The sequence below is a fragment of the Monoraphidium neglectum genome (assembly GCF_000611645.1).
Source record: "Monoraphidium neglectum strain SAG 48.87 unplaced genomic scaffold scaffold01786, whole genome shotgun sequence".
Taxonomy (NCBI): domain Eukaryota; kingdom Viridiplantae; phylum Chlorophyta; class Chlorophyceae; order Sphaeropleales; family Selenastraceae; genus Monoraphidium; species Monoraphidium neglectum.
The window spans coordinates 198-11,932 of NW_014011842.1; the positions used below are offsets into that span (position 1 = coordinate 198).

At 67.7% G+C, this 11,735-nt stretch overlaps 2 protein-coding genes across 2 annotated transcripts; one reads left to right on the top strand and one right to left on the bottom strand.

Moving 5' to 3' along the window:
* Positions 1-311: 311 nt before the first annotated feature.
* Positions 312-2,750, top strand: MNEG_9005 (hypothetical protein; the record flags this gene model as incomplete). Its single annotated transcript, XM_014042522.1, has 7 exons — positions 312-348; positions 594-703; positions 991-1,040; positions 1,352-1,432; positions 1,671-1,784; positions 2,105-2,195; positions 2,460-2,750. 7 exons carry the CDS (start codon positions 312-314, stop codon positions 2,748-2,750), a joined length of 774 nt encoding a protein of 257 aa, XP_013897976.1.
* A 2,754-nt stretch (positions 2,751-5,504) lies between these two features.
* Positions 5,505-10,920, bottom strand: MNEG_9006 (hypothetical protein; the record flags this gene model as incomplete). Its single annotated transcript, XM_014042523.1, has 8 exons — positions 5,505-5,645; positions 5,938-6,914; positions 8,011-8,809; positions 9,056-9,158; positions 9,443-9,666; positions 9,830-9,933; positions 10,242-10,350; positions 10,891-10,920. The coding sequence occupies 8 exons, from the start codon at positions 10,918-10,920 to the stop codon at positions 5,505-5,507; spliced, it is 2,487 nt and encodes an 828-aa protein (XP_013897977.1).
* Between the last annotated feature and the right edge of the window lie 815 nt (positions 10,921-11,735).

Consider the following 11,735-nt stretch of genomic DNA (forward strand, 5'->3'; position numbering starts at 1 on the left):
GCATCTATTCGCTGGTGAGCTTTAGCCGACGTCTCTGCTGCTTTAGCCGACCGGCATTTTCAGGCGCTTCTTGCACGGTGCAGGGCGAAAGCTGTGGGCATTGCTCCTTCGCGCTCTGCCCCGGAAGGCACACACGCTGGTAATTCGCGGCATGCACCACCCCCTTGCGCGAAAGGATACGCCGCACAGGGGTTCGGGGCGCCGTCAAGGATCCCGCTGACCGCCACGTGCAGAACACGCCCCTCCCCCCTTGACGCCTCCGCGTCGCCGCTGTCACTGCCGTCACCGCCGCACCGCAGGTGGCCAAGTTCATGTACGTCATCAAGCACGTGTCCCTGCTCAACCCAGGTGCGCCCGCGCATCATCAGGCGGCCACGCCCCCCACATCATCTCCCGTGCATCCTTTTTCGCCCCAGCCGCTCGTCCGAGACTGTTCCCCTTGACGTACAGATGGGCTTCACCTGCGCGGGCCGACCCGGGTGGCGCGCGACGGTCAGCCAAGCACGCCCCGGGGGCCGCTGCGCCCTCTGCCCAACCCCTGCCGAACCTCACCCCGCCACGCCGAATTCAAATCTGAAACTCTGCCGTTTCAGGCGCCATGTACCAGCTGATCGGCATCAACCTGGAGACGGGCAACCCCCAGGCCGCCTCTGATGAGTTCTGGCAGGCCGTGGTGGGGCAGCTGCGGCTCACGCCAAAGCAGGTGCGCACGCGTGCCAGCTCGGCGCAGTGCGAGCTGTGTGTGTGTGTGTGGGGGGGGGGAGGGGGCTGCGCGTGCGCGTGCGCGTGCGCAGGTGTTGAAAGGCAGCCCGCAGTGCTGATATCGTGTATGTGGCTCAAAGGCGGACGCGGCCTTCCCCCTGAGGGTTGTGCAAGCAACAGGCCTCGCTGGCTCGTCGCTTTGGCGCGGCCGCGCCTGGAGCGCTCTGCTCCCGGCCGCCCCTTTGCAGCCGCGCCCCGCTGAGCTGGCTCTACCCGTGGCCCCCGCAGGTCGACGACGCGTGCGCCGCGTTTGAGCTGTACACATACCAGGCCTCAAAGTGAGAGGGCCTGCCGCGGGACATTTGTCGACCACACAGGGGTTTGGGGCCCGACAGCTGGGCTTGCATGTTGTGCGCCCCCCCCCCCTTTGCGGGGGCAACTTGCCCCGCTCTACCAGCTGCCTGGTTTGGGGCCGTGGATCGGTGTTCTGAGTTGCCCCACGCTCACTAGCAGGGGTGGAACGGCCGGCGTGCGCAAGCGCTCGCGCCCCTTGTGCAGCATCCGGCAACACCTCACTACAGGGTTTACTACCCTGCGCTGCCCCAAAACCCCGCCCTCCAACCCTGCTGCACCTGCCCCTCTGCCCCAGGGTGCTGGCGGAGCGGCAGGAGCTGCACAACCGCCTCATGGGCCGCCCTTCGGACGCGCCCGCGCACGACACTGCAAACAGGTGAGCGGCGGGCACGACGGCGACGCCCCGGACAGCTCGCCCACGCCGCCGCCCGGCCGTGCTGCGACTCGCTTGAATCAAATTTGATCGGCAGCACTCCAAAGTCCCATACTGCTGCAAATACCCACGCGTGTGTCGCGCCTGACCCCACGCCGGCAGCCCCACATCCCCTCCCGCCCCGCCAGCGCCGCTTCACTGAGCCGCAACCCTTCATCACCCCCTGCTGGCCGCCCTCCAGCGTCGCCGGGCTGGCGGGGTCGAGCCCGCGCTGCTCTTCACTGGACGGGCCCGTGTGTCGGCTGGAAGTCCTGGAGGCGCTGGCGCGCAACCTCAAGAAGGAGCACTCCATGAGGTGCGGTATGATACGATATGACGTAACGCGACACCACACCATCCCTTGTACCAGAAACATGCATGTTTTTTTCGCTCAAACGGCTGTAGTCGGCCACCACTTTTGCGTTGGTTAGCGTCGGGAGTCGAGGGCGCACGGCGGCGTGTTGGGCCGGCGCTGCAGTGTGTCGAGTTTTCGCGGCCTGGGCGCAGCTCTGCGCGGCCATTGGGTCGTTGGCCGAGCTGCTCCTTGGGCCGACGCCATGGCGCCACCCACACACCGCCACCCACACGTTGCCCCTCCAACCTACCCCCCCTTTAACCCCCCCCCCCCCCTCCCAGGCTGATGCTCAATTGCTTCTTCTACAACCGCGTGCTGACGGGGCTGCAGCTGTCGCAGGCCGCCGTCTTCTCCTTCCCTCTCTTCCCAGACGTGAGGCGACGACAGCCAGCCCGCAGCCCGACCTGCGTTGCGGGCGCAAGCCCGCTTACATGCTTCGCAACATGTACAGGCACAATGAATCTAGGATTATGTGATCAGATGCGGGCGCCCTTGGCCATGCTCGTCTGGCCTGCTCCGCAGAGTTCCTTTCAGTCCGCCTCTCAGCACGGGCACGATCCGCCTGCCACGCAATGCATCCACGGCCACCCCCGCCTGACGCCCAAACCGCCGACCCGCGCACCCCCCTCCCCCCAGGTCTATGCCATGATGTGCGTCATCGCTGAGGACGGCGCCGCGCGCTCCCCCGCCGGCCAGCGGCGCCTCGTCTTCGCCCACCACGCCCAGGAGCTCCGGGACGCCGCCTCCAGCGCCGCCCGCGCGCGCGCCGCGCGCCTCGCCGGCGGCGGCGGCAGCGGCAGCGGAGGGTCCGGGTCGTTCGCGGGCAGCTTGGGCTCGGGCAGCTTCGGGGCGGCCGCCGGCGTCGCGGCGGCCGCGGCGGCGGCGAGCCTCGAGGCCGGGATAAAGCACGAGATGGAGCAGCTGTGAATGAGACGAGGCGCCCGGTGATCGGCGAAGGCGACCTGGCGAGCCGTGCACTCTATGTATGTGGGGTTGCTGTTCATTCAGAGTGGTGAAGGTCTGGTGAAGGTCTGGTTGCGGGCGGGGGAAAACACTGTGGATGGGTTGTTGAAGAAAGACTTACGCCTGATATTTGGAGACGTTGCCGGAGACATTTCCTCGCACGCACGGCTCTGCGGCTCAACGCAGCGCCCGCCGGGGCGGGCGGCGGCGCGGACGCCGCCGCGAAGGGCGCGGCATCTCTGCGCGGGCGGCGGCGCCCCTCTGTTGGGCGATTGGCTTCCTATTCGTAGGGGATTGCAGGGAGGAGGGCGCCGGTTCATGCCGGCGCTGGCCCTGGGGCCCCGCCGCGCCGTGCCATATCGCTGGGCCGCCCATGGGACCCCACTTTGTTGCAATGTCGCGTCTGCCGCACTGCACCCACGGCCAGCCCGGGGCCGGCAGAAGGTGTGCCCGGCGTTGCCACCGCCGCTCTTTCCTCTGCGCCAGCCCGCCCTCTACCCTGCCACCTCGCACCCCTGGCCCTGTCTCTCGCGCCGCCGCCATGCACTGCCGCACTGCTTTCGGCGACAGCGGCGCCTATACCTGCGCCCGCTTGAGCTGTTGCCCCCAGGTCAACACTGGTCAACATTGGTCAACACTGGACCCCTGCACCAACCCCACTCGCGCGCGCGCGCGACCGGCCGCCCTCGCCTTGCGGCACGCGCGGCGCTGCCCGCCGCGACGCCAGCTGAAACCAAAGCCGGCGCGCCAGCCAGCCCGCCCCCTCCGCTCAGGGGGGCGCGCGCGGCCGCGGCCGTCGCCGCCCATCCTTTTGTCGCACGGTTGCTCCCGCGCCCTCCCCGGGGGGCGCCGTTTTGTGGGGCGTCCGGCCCTTCCCCGCTCCCCCGCACCACACAAATGTGCACATACACATGTATGCGCGCTCGCGCGCGCATGACACGCGGCCGGCATGGCCGCCGGGCGCATCAGGGTTTTGGGCGCCGCGCGCACCTACCCGCGCGCACACCAGCAGACGGCGCCGCCGAGGCGCCGCAGGTTTTCTCAGGCCGACACGCGCTCCCCTCCTTGCCGCTCCCTCTGTTACACCGCACTGCACGCCGCGGGCGCCGCACCACCCGCGCGCCCCGGCCGGGCGCCCTTGCCCGCCCTCCTCCGAGCACGCGCCCCGCCCCTCTTCCCTGCACCTGGCGAGCGGCGGAGGCCGCCTGCCGGCCCCGCTCTTGGCGTGGTGGGCAAGAGGTGGGGAGGGGGCGGTCGTTTCGCAGTCCGCGCGCATCTGTTGCCCGGGCGCGCCCCAGCGTCGGCTCGGCCCGGCGGCTGGGGCCTAGGTTTTGGCGAAGACACACCTCTGAAGATGCCTTGAAGATCCTTTGAAGAGTCCCGAGCTGATGGCGCCGCGCCGCATCACTTCCGCCCCCGCCCCCGTGCGCGCAAGAGACGCGTCGCCGCCGCCGCAGCCGCCGCGTCCTGAAAGCAGCGCGCGCGCGAGAGCGGCGCCGCCCTCCGCCGGCGCGGCGCGCGGGACCCCTCATTCCCCCCGATCGCACTGTTTGGCGCCGGCGCACGCGCACGCGCGCGCAAGACTGCACGCGCACGCGGGCGGTGGCTGGCGATTAGCACCGACCTTTTCCTGCAACCAGGGCTCAAACGGCGCGGCTCCGGCCTGCCCAACATATATACACGCTCCCCGCGCCACAATAGGGAAGGGGGATGGGTGCGCACGCCGCGGCCCCCGCGGCCCCATATTGCCCCCACTTAAGTTACTGCACTTTTGAAACTCATTTGCATTGCGCTCCCGGGCGGCACCCACCCAGCAGGGCCCCCCGCACCATCACATACCCATGTACACCCCATCAGCCCGCAGGGCAATTGCGTGGCTGTACATTCTTACGCAAATGCATGCACGTGTAATCTCGTCATTTCTGGATTTGGACTGCAGCCGAGCCACTGCAAGCGCCACGGAGGAAGGGTTTGGGGTGGAGGTTGACACCGCCACCCGTCACATGCTCAGAGGTCACCCAGGCGCCGCTGCTTGCTGCTGACTCATCATCGTCATCGATCGCATCTTGTAGATGGTTACCAGAAAGCACGGCAGTAACACCAATCTGCGCCAGGCAAAGCTGATAGGCCCGAGCAGCAGGGACTACAGCAGCACAGCGGGTTTGCATACAAGTCCAGGGCAGTGTATGCATGGCCATGCTTGCGCAGCACGGGCCCGCGAGCAGCGAGGCATCCACAGCATGTCTCTGCTGTAGCACCCGGTCGTATCACATAATGTAAGGGAATGTGCGACATCGCATTCGCAATTGGCGGGGGCACAGCACCCAGTGTGATCGAGCGGCAGACACATTAGTCATGGGAGCAGGGCTGCTAGGCTACATTGACAGGGGGACCAGCAAACGTGGCGGCAGCAAATGAGAGATGCGCAGATTCGGGCGCGGCTTGAGGGTGACGTGTGGCCGCAGACAAGGGATGAGACAGCTGCAACGATAAAAAACAAACACATCCAGGCGGCGCGGCTGCAAACCAACCCTCCCGCGCGCCGTCCGACGCCGTTGCCGTTGCCGCCGCCGCCGCCGCCGCCGCGCGGCCGCCCAGTTGAGTCACCGGCGCGCGCGGCCTGGGCGCGCCTTGGGCCGGAGGGGCGGGGCGCAGGAGCCCGCGCGTGGACAAATGGCGGTCCAGTGGATTTGGGGGGGGGGCGTCTGCATCACAGCATCACAGCACCACGTACTCGCTGAGCTTCCAGTCGCCGCCATAGACCGGCAGCGGCCGGAAGACACGCGCCTGGATGCGCTTGTCTGCGCCGGCTGCGTCCTTAGCCACAAAATCCACCCAATAGTTGGTGCCCGCCACGACCTGGGATGAGTTTCGGGTGGGTCGGGTCAAAGTCGGGAGGTTCGAGGGCTTGGTTGAGGTGAGGAGTGCTTGAAAGTGTTGGATTGAAAGAAGGATGGAACTTGAAAGGAGGGGTTTGGAAGTGGGTTCGAACGGAAGGTGCCAGGTTTTAGGGGGGGGGAGGTCTTGGTGCACATTGCTGGGTGGCGACGCATGCTGACGTGGGCATGGCAGTGAGTGCAGTCTTGGTGCGCCCGGCTGCCAGATATGGCAAACAGTCTCGACACCAACAGGCGGTCTTGGGAAGCCGCACCTGGGTGGCATAGGTGGTGACGGCCTTGAGCTTGAGGGGGCCACCCGTGACGCCCTTCGCGGCGTTGATCTGGGCCAACGCGACCTCGGCCGCCCGCGTCGCGTCCGCGTCCGCCGGCCGGCAGAACAGGCCGCCCGGCCGCCCCGCCACCGGGCACGTGAACAGCGGCGCTTTCGCCGCCGCCGTCGGCAGCCGCGCGGCCGGCGCAGGCGCGGTCTTGGCGGCGGGCGCGGCGGGCGCCACGGGCGCGGCGGTGGCGCCGAGCAGCGCGGCTTGCGGCGCGAGGGCCCACGCGGTGAGTGATTGTTGCCGCTGCAGATTTTGGTAGACCTTGGCCTGCACCACCGCCGCGTGACCGTCGGGTGTCGTGACCACAAACGTCAAAAAGTAGTTGAGCCCCGCGACCACCTGGGTCGCGTACGGCCGAGTCGTCGTGATGAACGTGGCCGGGCCCCTCGCGAACGCGCCGGCCGCGTTGATCTGTCTAAGAGCAAACGTCGCCGCCCGCTCCGCGTCGGGGTTGGGCCCGGCGCCCGCGCACGCGACGCCGCCTGCGGCGCCGGGCGCGCCGCAGGCATACAGCGGGCCGGCCGGCGCGGCCTTCGCGGACGCGGACGCGGCGAGCGCCGAGGTCGGGACGCGGCGGCTGCCCAGCAGCTTCAGGCCGCCCTGGGGCTGCACGAGCACCTCAGCCTGAAGCACGCCGTGGCCCCCTTTGGCATCCGCAAACGCGAAGGTCACAAACCGCCGTATGCTGTTGCTCGCGACCTGGGTCCCATAGTTCAAGACAGACGAGACTGTGAGGGGCCCATTTCGCGGGGAGGGGCCGCCCAGGGCTTTGAGCGCGAAGGCGGCGGCGGCGGCGGCGTTGGGGTCGGGCACGTTGCAGGAGATGCCGCCGGCGACGACGACGCCGGGGGCGCGCGTGGAGAGCTGGGAGACGGGGCAGTCGAAGAGCGACTTGTCGGCGGCGCGGGCTGCGGCGATGGGGTTCGGTCGTGAGGGGAGTGGGGGGTGGGAGGGGTGTGGGGGTGAGTCAGGGGACAGTTGGTGTGAGAAAGGGTGAGAGCGGGCGGGAATGCCTGAGTAGGACCACTGGCGGAGGAACCAGCTACTGAGCACCGCAGCCAATCTCAAGCCCGACGGTCTCGCGGTGGGGTGCCAGCATCAGCTGCAGCAGCAGACGGGCTCGAAGGCAGCGACTCGGGGCCCCCCTCCCGAGTCAGCAGCGGGCGGCGCTGGGTTCGACCGCATCCAACGGCAGCATCAAGGGTGTGGCACCCAACATGCATGAAGTGTTGAACTCACCGACACACGCTAAAGCCAAGAGCACTGCCACTGCGAGCGGCTGGGCCATGCTTGTATCAATCCAATGACGTTGTCGCGTTCGGCGCTAGTATCATGAATGCGGCGAACTCATACGCTTCAACTCCTTGTTTTGCGAAGACGGCACTCGCTCACTCCCAGTGTTCAGCTTCACTTCGCATGGCAGCTGCTGCTGCCACTGTTGACAGCTGGTGCCTCTCACAAAGCACCGACACATGCACAACGACCCTGGCGGCGCTCTTCTTTGCACCTGCGTGTTCATCAATATGCTGTACAGTGTTTCACCAAGCATTTTGCCCGTCTCCTGCACGTGGCTAGTTTGAGTTTTTGCAAGCCGGCAGGCGCACCCAGAAGTGAGCAAGGTGCCTCACTTCGCAAGTGGCCGCACGGCCCCCAGAGCTCATGGCACCTAGCCCCAGCATCCCCCAACGCCAGAGGGTTGTGTGCACCATGGTGCTTTTGGACGCGGCAGGAGGGACGCGGCGTCAACAGCGGCTTCCGAACTGACCAGGTCGCAGGACGCGTGCGATCGGCGCGCACGCATGGGGTGCGCTCACACGTGCATGCGGGCGTTGTGCGCTCTTGGAAAGCCTCAGTTTGCTCACTTGTAGCCACCTGCGAGCTGGCGCCAAACTTGGCAGGCCCGGGTGAAACAGGGAAGCGCAGACGCCGACGTGCGTTGTTACACTGAAGGGGGCGGCTTCCCCTTGGCGGCACCAAAAAAGGCGGTCAAGCTCATCTGCTTACCTGCAGAGCCCTTGCCGCCGCCCCGGCCGCTGCCGCCCTTGCCCCCTCGGCCCACAGAGCCCTTCCGCTTGCCACCCGTCGCCGCCTTGGGATTGGCTCCGTTGCGTTTGCTGGGCAGCAGCTGCTGCTTCTGCGGCTCCTGCTGCTGCTCCTCCTCCTGCTGCTGCTGCTCCTCCTCCGGCTGCTGCTGCTGCTGCTCCTCCTCCTCCTGCTGCTGCTCCTCCTGCTGCTGCTGCTGCTGCTGCTGCTGCTCCTCCGGCTGCTGCTGCTGCTGCTGCTGCTGCCCGATTTCGACGTCGCTGCCCGTCAGTCGCTTATGTGCCCCCTCGCGCAAATCCCCATCCGACCCTCTTTCTCTCTTCCCTGCCTGGCCGCCTCCATCCCCATGCTCCCCCTGCGGGGGCGGCGACGCCGCCCCCAGCCTGCCCTCCCTGTCGCCCGCACGCCCCCCGTCACCCGGCGCAGCGCCCGCACTCGCGCCAGCGCCAGCCGCAGCCGGCGCCGCCCCGACGGTGTCGCCCGCCCGCCGCCGCTTGGCCGGCGGCGCCCCTTCTTCAGATTTTGAACGGCTGCGAGCGCTCTCCTCGACCGGGCCGTGCGCCTGCGGCCCCTTTCCAAGCTCAGGCGCCCCCACGCTCGCTGCCGGCCCGTCCCCTGCCGCCGCCGCCGCCGCCGCCGCCGGGGCGATCGCGCTTGCCGCGGCGCCGGCGGCCCTCCCTCCTGCCCCCACGCGGCCCGGCCGCGCGCCAAACATTGACTTGATTGACCGCTGATTTGGGTCCACAAAACGGCGCTGCAGCTGCGCAAGGGTATGTGAGATCATACGGCAGTCAATCTCCAGCGGCGGCCCACAGTTTTACTGGTACTGTCGCTCGACACACAAACGCGGCGTGCCATGGGAGCGCGACCAACCGGGACTTTCGTTTGACTGAGGCTCCCTCCCTGCCATTCCTCCCTTGCACGGCAGCAGCTGCCTTAAGCCCAAGGTCGCGCCGATCCGCAGTCGTCCCCGTGCGCCCCGGCTGCCCCCTCTGCCCGCTCTCACCTGCAGCCACTCCCTGCAAGGCGGCCGCTGCGGCGCGGGGGGGTCCAGCCGGATGTCGCAGGTGACGGGGGCGTGGTCGCTCCAGGAGTGGGGCAGGTCGTACCTGGGGGAGGGGGTGAGAGTGTGTGTGTGTGGGGGGGGGTTATGTGTGAGCAAGGGGGGGCCACGGTTGTGTGTGGGGAGGGGTGTGGTGAGTGTGTGTGCGTGTAGAGAGGTCGTGTGTGGATGAATGAATGGGTGGCTTGGTTTGCGGGTTAGAGACCAGGCCGTCCGACCCTCCCACCACCACCACAGCCACCAGTGCCTGGACCCTGGCGCATGGCCCTGGCTGCGGAGCATGAATGGGGCGGCCCCGCCTCCTCAACTTCCCGACCGCCCGGCCCCCACCTGATCTCACACGCTTCTAATCTGTCCAGCAGGCCGGGCGACAGCATCACAAAGTCGATGCGGCAGCCCTGGGTCGCGTTTCCCGAGGCAGACGCGCACAGGGGCCGGGCGGTGAGCGCTCCGAGGTTGGGGGCGTTCGGGTCCGCGGCCGCGTAGCCGTTGCCCTGCGTGTCCCCCTGAGGCTCAAGCCACAGCAGGGGCGCGTCTTCACGACAGGGCGGACACTGGGGCATGCAAGGAGATCAGCCATGCAACTCCTCGGTTTGAAGAAAGCCAGCCAGTCTGCTGCAGGTATGCGGCAGGGTCGTCTCCGCGTTCGACCCCATTTGGAGTCGAGCGCCGGCCGCCTGCATCGATGCGAAACGGGAGCGAGGGCACCGGGCCTACCCGGTTGAAGGGGCGGGCGCTGGTCTTGGTGTCCCACACTGTGAACTTGTCGCAGTCATCGGGGTGCAGGCGCCGCCACGCGTCAGGGTAGGCGGCCATGAGGCCTGACGGGTTTTGTTCAGGGGAGGGGTGAGGTGCGGGTGCGCATTCAGTGTGTCTGTGTGCACGTGTGCGCACGCGCCTGAGGGCTCTAGCCTGCAGGGGAATCCACTCTTGACAGATTGTAAGCTTCTGTGCACACACGAGCTGCCGCCGGCACAACCTTTGCCTAGACCTGGGTCGCACAGCTGAGCAGATGCATAGCCTGTCGCAGCAGGCCCCTCCACCACCACGCTCCCACCCCCACACACAGACCGGCCGCCCCTCCCTCCCAACCCCGGCTCCAGGTATCGAGCCACGCCCCACGCCTCACCCCTCATGGCCGCCAATTCATCGCCCTCGTAGCACCCCTCCAGCGGCCCCGCCCCAGGGTACAGGTCAGCCTGGTGGGGGGCCACATTGAAATCACCCACCGCAATGACCTGGCGGGGTGGGCGGGGCGACGGGTGACGCGTACCGTCGGCGAGCGAGTGCGGGTAAGGGGGTGGGGCACAGGGGGGGGCTCGGTGTGAAGGGGTCAGAGTGGGATCGCGGGCGGCGTGGGCGCCGCAGTACAAGCGGCAGTTGGGGGAGCGCCTGCCACGCCACGCTCGCGCCACTCGGGAAGCCGGTCGAGACGGGCGCGAGGCAGGGGAGGGGGAGCAATCGCTGCAAGATCGCCGCAGTTGCAGCGCGCGCCGGTGCGGGTCGGGTGCGACACGCAGCGCTGGTGCGCCCGCTTGCGCGGCGCGGCGGCCGCGCTGTGGGGTTTTGGCATGGTGCCGAAAGCCTGGGTCTGTGCCTCATTATGCAGGTGTTTGCGTGCATCTGTGCAATCATATAATTGTATGCATGTAAACGAGTGTGTATGTGCATATATATGCCTACTATATATACATAGGTACTATATATATACAGGTACAATATATATATACAGGCACTATATATATACAGGTACATACTATATATGTACGTAAGCGCACCTGCTTGCCCTGGGCTGACAGCTCGTCCATCTTGTCCCTGAGCCGCCCCAGGAACCGCAGCTTGTATTCCAGCCGTTCGCGCGCAGGGCGGTCCCCGGCATTGGGCACGTAACTGGGGGGTGCAGAGGGCAGGCGGCGCGGGCGCGGGGGCGGACGCAGGCGCCCAGGGCGGGGATGAGGGGGGGGGCGCGGGCGGGGGGCTTGAGCCAACGGGCAGGGCGTTGGCGCGTGTTGAATTATTGGGGGGAGGGCGGGAATGCCGAGAGCCGCGATGCACGCAGGGGCCGGGGGTGGTGTTCGCCTTGCGCCCTGTTGGGCCGCAAAGGGACCACGCTGCAGCTGCGCGGTGTGGGCCGCCCCAAGCAAGTTTAAATTGACAAAACAACAAATGGGCCTCATTGGCCGGATCAGAGCCACCAAAATCTTGCTCCGACAGGCCCCAACGCACGCCGCCCGTGTCTTCGCGCCGGCCGCACTCACACGTTGACGACGGCGAAGGGCCCGTGGTCGGTCACGACAGCCCGGCCCTCGCTGCAGCCGAGGCCGTCGGCTTCTGCGGCGCGCGGCCCCCAGGGGGGCGCGGCGCACCAGGTTGTGACCCCGCTGTAGCCCTTTCGCTCGTCAGAGGTCGCCCAGTATGACTGGGGGCGATTGTAATGGATTCACACAAGTGAGGCGGGCAGGGGCGGCCGAGGGGACGACGGGGCGCCCTGCGCTCTGCTGCCCGCTCGAGGTCAATGCTGCCAGCGCAGCGGAGCGCAGCCAGGGTTTTGCTGCAACCGGGTGTTTGGCCGTTTGGCCACCGCACCTCGTACCCCTCGACGCAGGCGAGATCGCGCGTGATC